At 40.5% G+C, this 18,075-nt stretch overlaps 1 protein-coding gene across 12 annotated transcripts in view; it reads left to right on the plus strand.

The window, feature by feature from the left end:
• MTSS1 (MTSS I-BAR domain containing 1) overlaps positions 1–18,075 on the plus strand; it is a 228,650-nt gene that overhangs the window by 15,614 nt on the left and 194,961 nt on the right. For all 12 annotated transcript variants that reach the window (XM_072603106.1, XM_072603110.1, XM_072603117.1 and 9 more), the window contains exon 2: positions 14,862–14,923. In XM_072603106.1, coding sequence (XP_072459207.1) covers positions 14,862–14,923 — 62 coding nt within the window. The remainder of the gene's footprint in view (positions 1–14,861; positions 14,924–18,075) is intronic.

Below are 18,075 nucleotides of genomic sequence, written 5' to 3' on the forward strand. Positions count from 1 at the left end.
ATCTTTGGGAGTGGGATCCATTTAAAAGTGGGAAGATAAGACTGATACTAGACTTTTTAAAAAAATTTCTTAAAACTTTTATTTTATTCTGAACTTAAATGAAACAAACATTTCCATAACAGTAGAATAGAAAAAAAGATGATTGCACATTAAACTACAAATTTGAATTTTTAAGAAATAAAACAAATATTTCCATAATAGCGTAGAATAGAAAAAAGTGATTGCACATTAAACTATAAATCTGGACTTTTAAGAAATAAAACAAATATCTCCATAACACAGTAGAATAGAAAAAAAGATGATTGCACATTAAACCACAAATCTGTTATGTGCAACTTGCTATGCCTTTTAATTCTATAATAAAGTTTCATGTAACTATTTCTTTTTTTTTTTCTTCCTTAGGGTTTTACACAGTGCCTGGTACATAATAGGCACGTAATAAACGTTTATGGATTGATTGAAATCACTAAAGATTCCAATATTGTTAAATAAAAATAAGCAGATTACTAATATCACTTTGGGAAATACTGTTTGGGGCAAGTTTGGAGGGCCCTGCGATTTAGTGGATTCTTAAGTACGGAGTATGCTGTGAGCAGGAATTCTTCGGTGGCTAGTCAGTCCATGTACCACAGGTAACGTGGACCTCTGCAGGTCATCCTATATGAAGCCTTTCTAATAAACAGAAAGAACAAAACGTCACTAGGAATTGTGCTGCTGAGATTAAACATTGCATTGCATCCTTCAAAAGACCTAGAAGAAGATAATGTGTAGAACTGTGAGGGCGCACTAATGAGGCAGCATTAGCACCAGACCAGTTTCATAGCATAGGGAGTTAGCGCAGTAACGAGAGCTCACCACATTCAGCGTAGCTGTGTGGATGATGGGTGGATTTGTTCTTTCTGGGTGGCAAAGATTCATCTTCCTGAGTTCTAATCTAGCTTCAGACAGTTCATAGCTGTGTGACCCTGGCAGTTCACTTGACCAGGTTTACTTTGGTTTCCTCATCTGAAATGAGCTGGAGAAGGGCATGGCATAGCACTGCAGTATCTTTGTCAAGAAAATGCCAGATGGGAGTCATAGAGTCAGACATGACCGAAAACAACAAAACCAACAACAAAAAACGGAAACAACAAAAATTGTACCAAGCAGTGGAAGGGGGGAATTGTTGATAAGAGATTTTTGGTTTTTGATCATAATTTTTGATCATAATTGATTATAATTTTGATCATTTAGTTGATATGAAACGGTAAAGGGTCTAGAGTGTGAGCTGCTTGTGAACAGGGACCTTCTTTTGCATTTCATCGTGCCTGGCACATAGTAGGTGCTTAGAAGTGCTTGTTGTCTGTGGGGAATTTAAAAGACAGAGCGAGGCATTTACAGCTTAATTGGTGGTACAAGGATGGGCACAAAAATGGGCAAGCAAATATGTGAAGGAACATTTACATGATTAATATACAAGTATTTGTATAGAAACATATGTCACGTCGTGTAGTGGAAGGAACATTGGATTTGGATCAAAAGGACTTGAGTGGAGAGGCCTGGCTGCCATTTACTAGCTCTGGGACCTTGGGAGAATTGTGTAATTTTGCTAAACCTAATGAAAGGAGGTTCTTACCAGTACAGACCCGAGGGTAGGGATTTCCATTTTGTTCTTTGTGTCCTCAGTACCCAGTAAAGTACTTGGCACATAGTAGGCATGTAATAAAAGTGTGTTGAATAATTGGTGATGCCATGGATTGAACACTGGATCTGAAGTCGAGAAGACAAGTTCAGATCCTGCTTCAGGCAGTTATTTAGCTGTATGACCTTGGGCAAGTCAAGTCACTTCACCTGTGTGTTTCAGTTTCCTCAACTGTATAATGAGATAATAATAGCACCTACTTTCCATGGTTATTGTGAAGATCAAATGAGGCCATATTTGTAAAGTGCTTAGCACAGTGCCTGGAGTGTAGTAGATACTTAATAAATCCTTCCTTCTTCTCCCTCTCTCCCTTCCTCTTAGCCCCTCCCCTTCTCTAACCTTTCATTTCCCTTCACTTCCCTTCCCTTTCTTTCCCTCTTCCTTCCCCCTTCTCTCCATCCTTTCTTCCTCCCTCCCTGCTGTGTGATCCTGAGCCCCTGTTTACTTCAGTTTCTTCACCCATAAACTGGAGATAGTAATAACATCTACTTCCTAAGGTGGTTGTGAGGATAAAATGAGAATATATTTTTAAAGTGCTTTGCAAACCTTTAAAAAGGTACAGAAGTGTTAGCTTTTATGTTATTGCCTCGAATGGGTTATCTTGAGGATCAGATGAAACCACATAGTTGAGTTTTTTATGCGCTGTGAGTTCTAAATAAAGAGGACCTATTATTTTTGCGTTTAGGTCCAATGTTTGGGCAAGTGGATGAACTGAGTAGTAGATGTGCCTGGAGCCAGCATGGCCTGATCTTTAAAATGGAAAAGGTTAATCTTGAGTAGTTCTGAAGGCACATGGGGAAATGATTCAGTGGAGAAGAAACAGAAACGTTGTGGAGGAGGAAATGAGCCTTTAACATTGTGATACAATAGAAAGAGTGCTGATTTGGTGTCAGGGGACTGGCTTGCCACATGCGGGACCTTGGACAAACCTCTGTGGGCATGGACTCAACGATTTCTGAGACCCCTTCCAGTCCAAATCTGTAATTCTGTTACACTTTAGTCCTAAAAGAAATATAGGTTTGTATGTGTGTGTATATGTACTTGAGGGAGAAACGTCTGGTCTTCCCTCTCTAGGCATCAAGAAAGATTTCTTGAAAAAGATGGACCTTGAAGAATTCCTGGGCCGACAGAGGCCTCTGATCATCAGGTTCACCCTCCTGAGTTTAGGCAAGTAAACAAGTAACCCGTCCTGACCAGGTGGAGGCCTCTTTTCTAAACTATTTCTAGAATGGAGACAGTATAGTGTTCAGAAAACCATTTTCCTGTTAGCACCTTGACAGTCCAGAAGGTCTTTAAGTTAAACGTAGATAGTTCTGTTTTAATTTAAACCTCTTTGTTCTTGCATGGTTTTCCCAGGACACAGAGAGTAACTAGTCATTGCCCTTCCCTTTCTTCCTTCATATGTATTTTAAGGTGGCCATCAAATTAATTCCTGACTTTTCCTATCTTAAGTCTGGCAACTCCAGGGCTGTGGCCTTTCCACATAGGTTTAAAGACTGGAGGGCTTTGTGAGAGGTTGAGGAAACCTTTCTCTCCCTTTCCACATTTTACTAAAATATTTTGGAGCTCTCCTTGTCCCAATCACATGATTTCCTAGTATACTTATTTATTTACCTATCTATCTTATTCCTTAACCCCCGATTGTAAAGTCTTTGGGGGCAGGGAGTGGCTTTTTAATGTTTGTATCTCTGGCTTCTGGTAAAAGATACTGTTTATACAGTAGGTACTTAATAAATGCTTATTGAATTGAATTACTTGAAAAATGCTTGCTACTTACATTTACTTTGATGGAACTGGGATGTCATGGGCAGGGCGGGGAGGATTTGGGTATTCTCTTTAGGGATTCCCATTCCCATTTCATCTTGGGCAGCCCTTGTCCAGTCTCCCTGTAGACCCTACTGGGGTCTACTCAGTGTTTCAGAGGCCTTTATTTAGATCTCTTGACATTGTCTAGACCCCGGTGGAGCAGTCCATCACTTGTCCTTTTCTTCTACCACATCATACCCTTCTGGCAACAGGTAGAAATTGCAAAAAGGCAAATTTAGGTTTCCTGTAGGGTGAAACTCACTAATAACTGGGTTGTCCCAAAGTAGAGTGGACTGTCTTGAGGGGTTCATACAATTCCCTCCCAATGCAGATCTTCAACCAAAGGTGAGATGGCTAGTTGATGTATTCAGGTAACACAGTGGTGAAAGCCCTGGGTATGGAGTTAGAAATCTGAGTTCAAATCTGCCTCCATTACTAACTTGTGACCTGGGGCAAAGTAACTTGCCTTCTGTATAATAGGGATAATATTATAGTACTTACCTCGTAGGGCTGTGAAGATCAAATAAGACAATGTATGTAATAGTGCTTTGCAAACCTTAAAGCAGTGTATAAATCTTGGCTACTGTGTTGAATGGGGGAATTCTTGTTCAGATGGGGACTGGATTAGATGGTCATCAAGATCCTTTCCAATTCTGTGATGGTTTAATACTTCAAAAAAATTTATTTTTAATTTATGGAATAGAGCAAGAATTTGCATAACATAGTACAATAAAAAGATGATTACATATGAAACTACAAATCTATTATGTACAACTTGTTAGTCCTTTTAAATATATAATAAAGTTATTATGTCAATTTCTTTTTTTCTTCCCTCCTCTTCCCCTTTCCCCCATGGCTACTATTAGACACAAATAGGTATGTGTGTGTTTCTATAGCTATATATTTACACACACATAGTATGTAAAATTATTGTGTATGTATTTCTATTTATCAGTTCTTTCTCTGGAAGTAGATAGTGTCTCTCGTCGTAATGGTTTAATACTTAAGAAAACTTGGATTTCTTTGATTAGAAGGTGCCATGCAAAGTTAAGATACAGTCATAAATTGAGATGACTCAGGACATCCAAGATTAAACATGCTATGGATTCTTAATTCTGCCACTTATAATTAGAAGGTATGCCATTAGTTTTTACTGTGGCTGAGAAGGCACCTCATAGGAGACAGAAGTATTATGATAACCCTCATAAATGTCCCCCCCCAATCTTACTTTCCCAATACTTTCCTATTTTATTATTATTTTGAGATATCCCACCCATCGTCCTCCCCCTCTCCCTCAGAGTTTATGAGCCAGGATTAAGTAAAATTAGGCAAAGGGGGATCCCAAGCTTTGGGATGAGGGAAGATTGATGAAATCTGAGCTTTTTAAAATATATGGACAGAGAGATTTCTTCTGAGCCCTCAGTTGTGAAATCATTTAAAAATAACTTTGTCTCCAGAATGAGATTGTTAAGTACTGGGAATGAATGGCTTGGGTGATGTCAGACAGCATGAGAGCATTGGTATTAGGAATTAGGCTAAAAAAGACCTAGTAGGTTTTAAGAATTATGATATTAAAAGAAAAATGTGGGGCCTTGATTAAGCAGTAAAGGTTTAATGATACATATTAAGCAATCAGCAATAAAATAGCCACTGTGACCAGTGATTCATGGTGGGATGGAGTGGGGGAGTACATTGGAGAGCTGGAAAGAGACCTCAGGTCATCTAGTCCACTCTTTTCATTTTACAGGTAAAGAAATTAGGGTCGGGAGAGGGGAAGCAAATTGCCTGAGGTCATCCGGGTAGTGAGTAGTATGCTAAGCTATTATTATTATTATTAATTAGTGAACCCAGATTTTCTTGACTATGAACCCAACTCTGTCTGTGCTATCTCTTTTAAACAAGGAAAACTTCAAGAATTTTTTCTGTCTGCCTCTGCCTCTGTCTCAATCTATCTCAATCTCTCTCCCCTCTCTCTCCCTCCCCCCTTCTTTCTCTCTCTCTTTTTCTTTTTTTCTCATTATGTCTGTCTATCCCCCTCTTCACCACCCCTAACCCCCACAACTCTACTTGCGAACTCCTAGGAAGTTGTCTGTGGAGCTGTTTGAGAAACCCTGTCCTAGTTGACGCTCCTCTTGAGTGTAAAGGTGTAAACAAATGTGGATGATTAAATGTTAAATGAGACAGTCCCTGAAGGTTTAATCTTTTTCTTAGCTCCCTCTAAAAAGAAAGCCACATCCTTAATGAGGTGGTTTGGAGGAATCCTTGAATGTTATGGGGTGGGAGTGACTTGTATTGCTCAACAGTTGCATGGCTGATGTGTTAGGGATGCAGGCTTGAAGAAGGAGGCATGATGTAGATGGGGAATCAGAGGACCTGCCTCACCACCTGTCCTTCCCTGGACCTTACTTCGCTCATCTTTAGGGATGTTAGACCAGACTGACCCCCTCCATCTTGAGGGAGTTAGACCAGACCGACCTCTGAATTCTCTTCCAACTCAAAATCTGTGATTCTAGAATTGTGATCCTGGGGATGTTTCATTTCCTTGGAACTGAAGAGAATCGTGGGTCATGCCAGGTCAGACCAGGAATGCCGTGCTTGATTCATGCCAGGAATTGTGGGCCAAGAAAATGAGTTTGTTAATGAAGGAATTTGGCCTGATGGTAAGAGGGAGTTGTAATGGTAAAATCCAGGCCCACAACACACATGTAGATGATAAGAAGCCCAAGATAGGACTGTGAGGGAGAACCTTGGAAGAGGTTGAGGAGAAGAAATTTGAAATTGAGTACGGATTTGGAAAGTGGGGCATGTGCTTCAAGAAGCTGCCCCTGAAGGGGATGGGACAAGGCAGGTATTCTGATGCTTGTTGAGCCTCCTTGGAAACCTGGCCTCCCTGTTTCATCTGTTATCACCTGGCGGAGGGACATCTGCATATTTAGGGGAAAACTGACCAGGCTTTAAAATCAGATGAGATAATGTCATGGAATCCATGCTGCTCTTTGTTTTTCTAGACTCCTAACCGGGCATGATTAAAACATCTCTTCTTTTTTGTGTATTTTTTCACATTGTCAGTTCCTTGCCAAATGATGGATGGAGCATGAAAACTAACCATGTTAGAGAAAAGGACGAGACTATAAGCTCCAAAGAGGCCTGGAATCAGGAGGACCACTCAATCAATCAATTGTTAAATATTTATTAAGCATCTTCTATATGCCAAGTGCCTTGCTAAGCTGCAGGGATACAAAAAGAGGCAAAGGAAAGCCCCTGCCCTCCAGGGGCAGTCTAACTGGGGAGACAACATGAGAACAAATATACACGAAGCGAGCTATATACAGGATAAATGGAAAATCATTAACACAGGGAAGAGACCTGAGTCTTGGAGACTTCCTGGCTGTGTGACAGTGGGCAAGTCATGCTGGCGCTCTCTGCCTCAGTTTTCTCATCTGTAAAATGGAGATAAAAATAGCACTTACTTGCCAGGGTTATGAGGATCAAATGGAATAGTATTTGTACAGCACTTTGCAGACACTAAAGCACTTTATCAGTACTGTTGTCCTTATCATTTTGTCAGTTAGTCCCGTCTGACTCTTGGTAAAGGTACTAGGGAGGTTTGACATGTCCTTCTCCAGCTCATTTGGCAGATGAGGAAACTGAGGCAAATGGAGTGACTTGCCCAGGGTCACACAGCTCATAAGTGACTGAGGCCAGTCTCCTGTCTCTAGGGCTGGTAGTCTATCTACTGCACCTGTGTTAATTCTTCATCTTTTTTTTTTTTAAAGACTAAGTTGTTAGGAGTCACAAATTGAAGACTGTTTGAGGGTAGAAGAGACTAAAGCATATTTTGTTTACTAAATCCTCCTTTATTTGGAGGTTGCTTCCAGGGTCACTATCACATTGATGGACAAGTCTAATTAATGGGTTATGGTGGGAGAATGAAAGGCCAGGAATGCTACTAATGATAGGTGGGATTACATCATTCCTTTCATTTCAGGATTTCAGAAGTCTTTCACAAGCTGTTTTTTATGCTAAAAGATAGGGTGGGGACACTCAGTCACTAGCTGATTACAACCCCCCCCCCCCTGACTTGTATAGCAAGTCAGTGACAGGGTGATGATAGACCCTCTGGAGATCTGATGGCATTCCTTCCAGTGACTGCAGACATGGAGGGAGTAGATTACAGTAGGTCTCTGTCTTGGGTCACCTGCTCATTCTCTAGGAGAAACTTCTCATTCTTTGAACCTTTAAAAATACTAGTAGTCAAGTCAGCTAGCATTTATTAAGCACCTACTGTATGCCAAGCCCATTAAACACTGGTGATACAAAAAAAGGCAAAAGGCAGTCCCTGATATCAAGAGCTCATGGGCTAATAATGGAGACAGTGTGCAAACAACCATATACAAGTAAGATAAATTTGGGGTAATATCAGAAGGAAAGCATTCAGTAGGACTGAGGATTGAAAAAGTCTTGTAGAAAAGGGACTTGAGGGGAGATTAGGAGGAAGTCAGGGAAGTTATGAGGTAGAGATGAGGTGGGAGGGCATTCTAGGCAGGCAGGACAGCCAGGGAAAATGCTAAGAGGTGGAATGCTGCATTCAAGGAACAGCAAGGCAAGCCAGTGGCATGATATTATAGATGTGTGTGTGTGTGTGTGTGTGTTTTGTAATATGATGTAAGAAGACTGGAAAGATGGTGGCAGAAGGAACAAGTTATCATTGCCTTTGAAAGTCAAACATACACACACACTCACACGAGTTGATTCTGGAGGTGTAATGGTTGTTGTCCTTCGTTCTTGAAGAACATCAAAATGACATAACTGTGTCAGGGTCAAGGTACAGTGTGTCCGACTGTGGCTGATCAAACCAGTACATGCTCAGAATGCTCTACTGCAGGTTGGAAACAAATATGAACATTTGGAGTGGAGATGTCTCTAAACTTGTGTATCTCACATTTCTTTTGAGTTACTGCAGTTCTCCTTTGATCATAGAGTACAGTGCCTTCCTTCTTTGATGTGGCCATGCCATGCTGGGCAGTCCTGTGCCAGCACTTTTCATGTCTTACAGTTGATTCCAAGATTCTTCAGAGAGACCATGAGAATGTCCTTGTATTATTTCTTTCGACCTCCATGTGAGCTCTTGCCTTGTGTGAGTTCTCTGTAAAATAATCTTTTGGGCAAATGTACTTTTAGCATTTGAACAACTTGGCCAGCCCACTAGAGTTTATTGAATAAGGAGGTAATGTGGTCTGATTGGTGTTTTAGGAAGGTTAATCTGACAGCTGAATGGGAGATGTATTGGAGTGGGAAGAACCTTGAGGTAGAGATACCAACCATCAGGCTGTTGGAATAATCCAGATGTAAGGTAGTAAGGGCCTGAACCAGAGTAGTGGCCATGTCAGAGGAGAAAAGGGCTGTTAACAAGAGCTGTTACGGTAGAAACCACAGGACTTGACCACTGCCTGCACAGGAGAATGAGACATGGAGGAGTCAAAGATAAGGATGACATCTAGGTTGTGAGCTTGGGTAACTGGAAGAAGGATGAAGAAGAAAAGGGAAAATATCATGGTTGAGAGAGATATATATATATGTATATATATATATATTTGTATATGTGAAAATTCTGGCAAATCTTGGTGTGTTGGTGGGAGAGGGGAACACAGCTTCACAGGTAAAGATGAGAGTGCTGGGTGGCCCAAAGGATAGAGTACTTGGAGTTGAGGACCCCTGAATTCCTATCCTCCCTCAGACACTAGCTCTGTGACCTTGGACAAGTCACAGCTCTCATCCTTGGTTTCTTGATCTGTGAAATAGGAATAATGATATAAATAAAGTAATATAAATGATAAAATATATTAATAAAAATCAATATCAATAATAAAATAATATAAATAATCCCAGGGTTGTTGTGAGGATCAAGTAAGGTAATACGTATAAAGTGTTTTGCAAATGTTAAAGTGTTATATGACATGATGATGGTAATGATTTACCAACAGGTTCTGATATATTTGTTTAGGAGGCCCTAGATTAGGAAATCTCTGTTGTAGAGACCTGAAAGATTGTCTGATTCTGGACAGTGTCTCATCCAAAAGTTAGAGAGTATGATGTAAAAGGAAAAGTATGTTGGATTTGCATTAGAAAGAAAGGGATTCTTGTTTTTCTTCAATCATTTGTTAACCTGTGGAAGGTAGGTTCTTTCTGAGTTCCCATGTCCTCTTTCGTAAAAATGGGAGTAAAAATAGTTGAAGGGGTAGCTAGGTGGCTCAGTGGATAGAATGCTGGATCTGGAGTCAGGAAGACTCATCTAGAATTCAAATCCGTCCTTAGTCACTTACTGTGAGCCTGGGCAAGTCACTTAACCCTGTTTGCCTGTTTCTTTGTCTGTACAATGAGCCGGAGAGGGAAATGGGAAACCAAGAGAACCCCAAAATGGGCTCACAGAGAGTCGGACATGACCGAAACGACGGAATGGCAACAACAAAAATAGTAGTTGAAACAGGGCTGGATTTGGAATCAGGAACTGAATTCAGATCCTGAATTTAGATTCTGGCTGTGCCACTTGCTAGCTTTGTGACCTTGGACAACTCTATTTACTCTTCTGGGCCTCAGTTTCCTTGTCTGCAAAATGACAGGGGAGGAGAGGTGGCTATTGGTGACCTCCAAGGTATTTTCCATCTCTAAATATTTGTTTATTTGATCCTGGTGATGCTATGTACCTCACAGGGCTCTTGTAAACTTTTAAGTGCTTATATAAATGAGTTATTATTAAAGTCTTTTGGGTCCTTTCCAGAGCCTCTGGCTTGAGGATTCAGGGTTTTGGTTTTTTTTAATGACTGGGGGGCAGAGCTCTAGGCTCCTGTGGACTTCGAAATGCTGCAGAGACTGACTTCAGTGCCCTGCCATGGATTGAATCTGAACTGAACTGGCTTCTGGGCATGTTCATTTGCCCTGTCTTGCTTCCTTATTATCCTGAGGTTCCTGCTGTGGTGGGAATGTCACTGACTGGCAAGGCCTCACAAGCCCCAGAGGATTCTGCTGCTGTTTGGGAGATCATAACCCTGGCTGTGCTAGACCTGCGTAAGAAATACCACCAGTGAACATCTCTTCCACCTTGCAATTGGTGTTGAAGACAAGCCTACCCTTGCCTCCGAAGACTCAATTGTCTTGGTATTTTAAGCAGTTGAGCAAGAGATAAGGGTAGATGGATATAGTCATAATTAAGCACCTGCTATGTGCCACACACAGGGTTAAGTGCTGAGAATACTGATACTCCTACCAAAAAGCACCTGGATTTGAACTCTAAAGCTCTGTTCCTTACAGCACTCTTTTAACCAAGTTTGAAGGAAGAGGCTATGAAAGATTTCAACAGAGAAAATTAAAATCTGTTTCAAAACTTTCTAGATGGACCCAAATCAAGGAAAATAAAACTCAGACTGAGTCCCTTTAGCCTGCCAAGCCTAGAGTTATGAGGCCAAAGGACAGGAATCTATTTCCCCCAAGATTCACTCAACCTCTTTTGGCAAGTGTTGTAGAGATTGGGAGTGCCCATGGAAGTTAACTGAAAGGAGAACGTAAATCAGGGGCATATAGCCCAGTGGGGAGTTGGGGAGTGGGCATGGATGTTTTACAAGGTTTTACATGAAAACCACATTTAATGTTCCATCCAAATCAAGTTACCTTTTCTATTGACTGCTTTTATAGAAACTAAAGATGAGATGTTGGTAGATTGCATCTTGCATCCCTGATAATTGTCTAAGTAGATGGTCCAGTGTACTGGTAACTATATTTCAGATGACTATAAATGGATTAATTCCCCCTCACCTCTCCACCCATGTAATAAACATTTAGCACCTACTCTGTACAGTGAAATACTTGGTAGTGGGAAAAAACAGTTTAGATAAGATGTGGCCTATCCTCTCCAAAGCTTCAATTAGCAAACATTTATTAAGCTCATTCTTCAATTAGCAAGTATTTCTATTTTTATTTTTTTAGCAAACATAGAATACTATGTCCTAGATACAAGATACTATGGCTACAAAGACAAAAAAAAGGAAAAAAAGACAGCTTTGCTTTTTACCCACTTATATTCTATCAAGAGAGAAAAATATAAATATGAGTTTGTACAAAATAGAAACCAAATAAATAAAAGATGATTTTGTAGGGAAGGTACTAGCAGATGGTGGGGGTGAAGTAGGGATCAAAAATGTGATTGACCTGAGCTTGACCTGAGCATGGGTGATCTAGGCATCCCTAAGAGGGGGGGGGATGGATGAGGAGTGAGTGCATTCCAGGTACAGAGATCAGGGATGGAATGTCCATGTGAGGACCAACAAGGAAGGCCAGTTTAGCTGGACCACTGAATGCTCAAAGGGGCATAAGGCTGGAAAAATAGGTTGGAGACACGTTGGGAGCTTTCAACAACATTCCAAACATAATCTTTTTTCCTTGACAAACACTTTACAAGATCAATATTGTCAACTTAGGCATGTGTTCCTTCTTTCACTTTCCATGAAATCTCTTTACAGTGAAAAAAATAAATAAAAATGATCGCCCTCCTACTCATCCTTTTCTCTTTTCCCCTCTGCTGCCTTCCTCAGTCACTCCTCTGCCTTGATGAAGTTTTTGTAGTAAACCACTTTTGGTTGGAGTAGAAACCTTTCTTCCTTCTCCCCCCAAAGGAAATTCTTGTATTCTTACTTGAACAATTGTGTTTTTATAACCCAGTAAATTATATATTGCCAGAACCCATGAGATGGGTATGACATTCTTTGATCGACTGTCAGATTTCCTGAGTTTCCCCCATGCGGATTTTTGTTAGTATTCTTCTGCCTGAGTGGGTGTTGAGTGGGGAGAAGGTGTGCCCCCCCCCCCCCATCCACCGGAGAGTGGGCTCTCCTTTGTCTCCCACTTCACTGAAGCTGACGACACTCTAGGAGACAGTTGACAGAATTGTCTTGAAGAAGTTTTATGTTTCGTACACTTTGGTTTCATTTTGGAGTATTCAGTATCAACATCTTTCACCCCTAGGGGTGACAGACAGATTGTCTGGCAAGGTGCATCCAACCTTGATAGGGCTACTGTTTTTGCTTTAGTTAGCCCCAGTCTGCTTACAGGGAAGCCCGTCTCAGGATAGCTTTGCCTGGATAGGGTCCAAGCGTGGAGGAACTTCTGGGCTCTACTAATTGTCTCGGGTATATCATTTAGCCCTTTTATTGTAGTTTTCCTCACTGATTTAAAATATTTTATTATAAGAATTTTAATTAACATTGGGCTTTGTGTTTTTAGATAACAGGAAACTGAAAGCTTCTGACACTTACTGACATTGTACCCGAGGCGAGTCATTTAATCTTTGTCTCAGTTTTATCATCTGTAAAATGGGTATAATAATAGCAGGATCAAATGAGATTATATTTGTAAAGCACGTAGTACAGGGCCTAGCACATAGTAAGCACTTAATAAGGCTTCCTCCCTCCCTCCCTCCCTTCCTTTCTTCCTTCCTCCCTCCCTCCCTCCTTTTCTCCCTCCCTGTCTTTTTCCTTCCCTCCCTCTCTTCTGCTTTTCTCATTTGTTTATCAGACCAAGGTCTCCAGTGCTTAGCCCAAGGTCTGGTACACAGGTCTGGTGCTTAGTAGATGCTTGCAGACTGACTTATCCTAGTACTTTCAGGAGTTTGTAGGTGTTAACATTCAAGATCTGATGTGAATGATGGTCTTTACTTGTTTTCCTTCTGTTTTCCCTGTGAAAAGTGGCCTTGTGCATCTTTCTGGATGCCTCCCTGAGCAGTTTCTCCTTGTAGGAGTTTGGTCTTCCTTTCCCTTGAGTTTTTCCTCACCTGTGGAAAATCTTTTGCTCTCAACAGTCCTGATCATCTTCTTGACTAAGGTGGGGGCCCCTCTTTCCTTGTATCCTTTGTCTCATTCTGCATGTTGAAGGACATCCCAGTAGAATCTAGGCACTTTGAGGATGGTATCGACCATCTCTTTTTTTATTCCTTCTGAATTTTCAGCAACCCAACATAGTGCCTTGCACATCAGAGGTGCCTAGTAAATGTTTGTCAAATTGTTTAATTGAAGATGGAAACAGACAAGTCTGTGCTTTTGCATCTAGCTTAAAAAAAATGGTTTTCTCTGAATTTTGACCCTAAAGTTAAACTGTCAGAGTGTGGCCTACAAATGAGTAACAAGGGAGGCTTTGCTTTACTCCTTCTCAGTTGAAAGAAATAAGGAGGCTGTAAGTGCTTGTAAGATGTGAAGGCAAGATGGTACAGTGGAAAGAGAAATCGGATGATCTGAGTTCAAATTCTGCTTCTGAGGCTTTACCATCTGTCTGATTTCTGGACAAGTCATTTAACTTTCCTAGACCTCATTTCCCTGTTTGCAAAATGAGGTTGGATTATGACGGGTCAGAGTTCCCTTCTAGCCTAGATTTATGATTCCAGTTTGTGTCATGATGAGATGGGTGTGGGGTAAAGCTTGTAAGTACTCACGTTTAAATCTACATTAAATGAGTCATTCTAATCCTTTCAACTTTTGAACACTCATAACATTCCAGAGTTTCAGTTTTTGTTGTTGTACCTAACTCTTTGTGACCCCGTTTGGAGTTTTCTTGGCCAAGATAGTGAAATGGTTTGCCATTTCCTTCTCTAGCTTATTTTACAGGTGAGGAAACAGGTGAACAGGGTGAATCACCCAGCTAGTAAGTGTCTGAGGCCAGATCTGAACTCAAGTCTTCCTGACTGTAGGCCTGGTGCTCAATCCCCTGCACCACCTAGCTGTCCAGGCTTTCAGTTGAACTGTGTTTATTAAGTATTTACTATTGTAAGAGAGACAGTATGATATAGTAGATAGAAAGCCGGCTTCTAACATATATCAGCTGTGTGATCCAGACAAAGTCATCTAGCCTCTTGGTTCCCCAGGAAACTCTCTAAGACTCTCTAAGTTGCAAAAGATCAGCAATTGTAGATCTGAAGTGGTCTGGACTGGGAAAAACAAACAGTCGAGCTCTGCAAATCTAAGTCTGAGGCGCTGTGTTTTTGGTCCTGAGTATGTGTGCGGGTGTGCGCACGCGAGTGTGTGTGTGTGTGTGTGTGTGTGTGAGAGAGAGAGTATTGTAGTGCACATCTGGGATTGTAAGGTCACAAGACCAAGATCAGAAGGGACCTTAGTGCTCATATAATCCAAGGCCCTTATTTCATAAATGAAAAAAAAACATAAGCCTGACTGTGTTGGAGGAGCTTAGAATCTTAGATAACGTTCTATCACGTTGAGGTACTGAATACTCAGACAACAATATCTTCTTTTCCTTCCCCAGAAGTTTAGAGATTCCATGTTCTCTGGATCTTACATCTAACAAAATATTAATGAGTGATGACTTTGTTTTGTTTTAGGGGAGCTATCCAGTTTGGGAAGATTTTATAAACAAAGCAGGAAAGCTACAGTCCCAGCTTCGGTAAGTGAAAGTATATTGTTTTTCTTCCATGCTGTCCCAGAACTGTTGTTCTCATTGGGCTAATTAGACATGCTTGGGACGCCATTAGGAAAGTAATTTGAATGTTATGTGTATAAGTATATAGAACATGATGGAATTTTTTCTCAGATTAATACCCTATTAAGGTTTAGCATATTAAAATGTCCTGTTACCCTAAGAGTCTGGTTTAATGAGCAGGACACTGCACCCTAAGAATCAAGAGATTGCTGTTTTAATCAGTGGCTTAACCATTAAACTTACAAAAAGTCACTTAGCTTCCCCATCACACATTGAATTCTTGCTATGCTGATTTTATAGGGTCATTACGAAGTTCATATGAAATGATGTAATTGTGAAAAGTGTAAAGGACTATTACAGATACAAGGGAGAATTAAAAGGTTAGTGGGTAGTAGTCTGGATTTGAAGACAGGAAGGACTTAGCTTAGAATCCCACTTCAGATGTTTATCAGCAAATTAGTTAAACCCTCTGAGCTTCAGTTGCCTTGTCTGTAAATTTAGGGGATAGTAACAGCATCTATTTCATAGATTTGTCCTGAGACTCAAATGAGATGTTGTATGGTAAAGCACTCTGCCAGCTGGAAAGTGCTATATAAATGTAACTGCTATTATTAGTAGTTAATGACAAGCTTTGTAGTGCTTTAATGTAAAATATTTACATAAGGATACACACACTTTATTATTATTATTTATATAAATATGCACACCTTTATTATACCATTTGATATGAAATAGAAATGCTTATTTAAAAATCTTCCATTATTTACCTAAATTCAGGCATTTAAAACATGACTATTTAAAGATACTTATTTCTATAATTTTCGTTCACTGTATTTGTTGATTTTATTGACTGCTTTGAGTTTAGAAATATGGTTTCTTAGAGAGCCTACTAGTTACCTCTATTGTGGTAGGGTTACCAGAGAGTGATCAGTAAGCACTCTTAGTTTAGCAGTTCAGGGTGAGTGAAAGACAGGGGATGAAGAGATTCATTGTTCCCTTACAATTAAATGGAATGAGCTTGGCCCTCCCCCCCCTCTCCAAAGTCTGTGAGGCCTCTGGGCAACTGTTTACCAACTGCTGGTTTGTGGACAACCTCTAGTCCATGGTGCTTATTACCAGAGTGCTTTATTGCTTAAAACCTGTAAACTTAAATAAATATTAAAAATGTATGTGTATGTGTACATATATGTATGTGTGTTTATTTATCCCTTCCTTTCTCCCTCCCTCCTCCCTTTTTTTCTTTCCTACCTTCCTCCTTCCCTCTTTCCCTCCCTCTCTTCCTTCCTTCCTTCCTTCCTTCCTTCCTTCCTTCCTTCCTTCCTTCCTTCCTTCCTTCCTTCCTTCCTTCCTTCCTTCCTTCCTTCCTTCCTTCCTTTTCTCTATGTCCTTTTCCTCTGCCTTCAACTTCACCCTTTTCTCTGTTACTGCCCTATGAACCATGAATAATTAACTCTGATCATGGAATTTAGATAACTTGCTGACTGGTATTCATTATAGTTTGGTTTGGAGATTACCACTTCAGACTACACACTTGGGATTCCCCTCACTGTCAGGGAACACCAGAAGATGAGTGGGCTCTTAATATGGGTTCTGTCTAATAGTTGCCAAATCCCTTTTTAGTTTTATTTGGGACACATGGGCCTGGAAATCCTGAAACTGAACTCATCATCTCTTTTCTACAACACCATGCCTTCTCCTAAAACCCTATTCCTATTCGTCCTAACTATAATTCCATTTCTGTTAGTGAGAGTATGTTCAACATTATTATCTGTATGCATTTATTAACTGTACACTGTATGCTAGGCGTAGCATTAGGGATACAAAGAAAAGCAGTTACATAGACTGCCTTCAAGAATCTTACATTCTAATGGAGAAGACAACTTGTACATAAGCAGGAATATTTAAGTCAAACATAGGGTAGATGGAGTGTAGTCTTAGAGGCAGACGCCCTAGCAACTACGAGGACCAAGAGAAGGTGGTGTTTGAGCAGTCTAAAAGGAAGCCAGAGATGGGGAGGTGGAACACTTCAGACATGGAAGATAGGCAGTGCAAAGGTAGGGAGACCAGAGATGGAGCACCAATATGATTGAAATGTAGGCTGTGGAGGGAGGAGGAATCTGTTAGAAGACTGGAAAGATAGGAAAGGGTCAGGTTGCATAGTAATTTAAATGCCATTAGTGTCCTTCTAGTCCCCCAAGCTTGAAATTTTGGTCATCCATTTAAATCAGTGGTTAGCAAAGGTTCTGCTATGACTTCTGTGAAGTGGGTCTTGAATTGCAGTAGAGTTGGCCTTGCCTCTACAAATATAAATCTCCCATCTCTTCCAAAGGCTACTCCTCGTTCAACAAAACATAATAATATGTCATAGGCAAAAAAAAAAAAGTTTGAAAACCACCAGTATAGATTATTTTCTTCTTAACTGATTCATTATTCATTGCCTCTTGGATTTATTTCTCTTTCACCAGATTTTACTAGGCCACATGTATTTAGCCTCTCATTCCTGAATGACTCCAGTGGTTTTCTTTTTGATTATCCTGCTGCTAGTGTTTCTCCACTGAATCTGGATTCAGAGTCCCCTTCTAATGCTTACTACCTGTGTGACCCTAGGACAGTCATTTAATCCATGCCTCAGTTTCCTCGAGTGTAAAATGAGCATCTTGGACTGGATGGCTTGTGCATCTCTTACAGTTCTGGCTCTATGACTCTTCTAATCAGTTTTGTCCCCTTCTTGTTATATTAATATTTCCTAAATGTCATTTTCATAATTTCTCTATTTTACAACCTGTACTCATTTTCTGACTCCAGAGGCCTCAGTCTAGTAGGCAAGGCCCTTTGTCATTATTCTTCATTGGCCCTGACCTACTCTAGCTGGACCCTTCCCACATGGGATTTTGTGGAATGCTGTTGCTTTGTATTCTGACTAGGGGTCTAATTCAATTCATGAAGCTTTAAGTAAGGGCCTACTTTGTGCCAGGCCAGACACTGTGCTAGACATGGGGGATACAAAGGGATACAAAGACAGATAGGAAGTAGTTCCTATCCTCAAGTAGTTTATTGGGTTGGAAGGTCTGATCAACAGATGCACATATAAATATATGCAAAATATGTGTAGAGTA

This window comes from Notamacropus eugenii, chromosome 4, assembly GCF_028372415.1.
Source record: "Notamacropus eugenii isolate mMacEug1 chromosome 4, mMacEug1.pri_v2, whole genome shotgun sequence".
Taxonomy (NCBI): Eukaryota; Metazoa; Chordata; class Mammalia; order Diprotodontia; family Macropodidae; genus Notamacropus; species Notamacropus eugenii.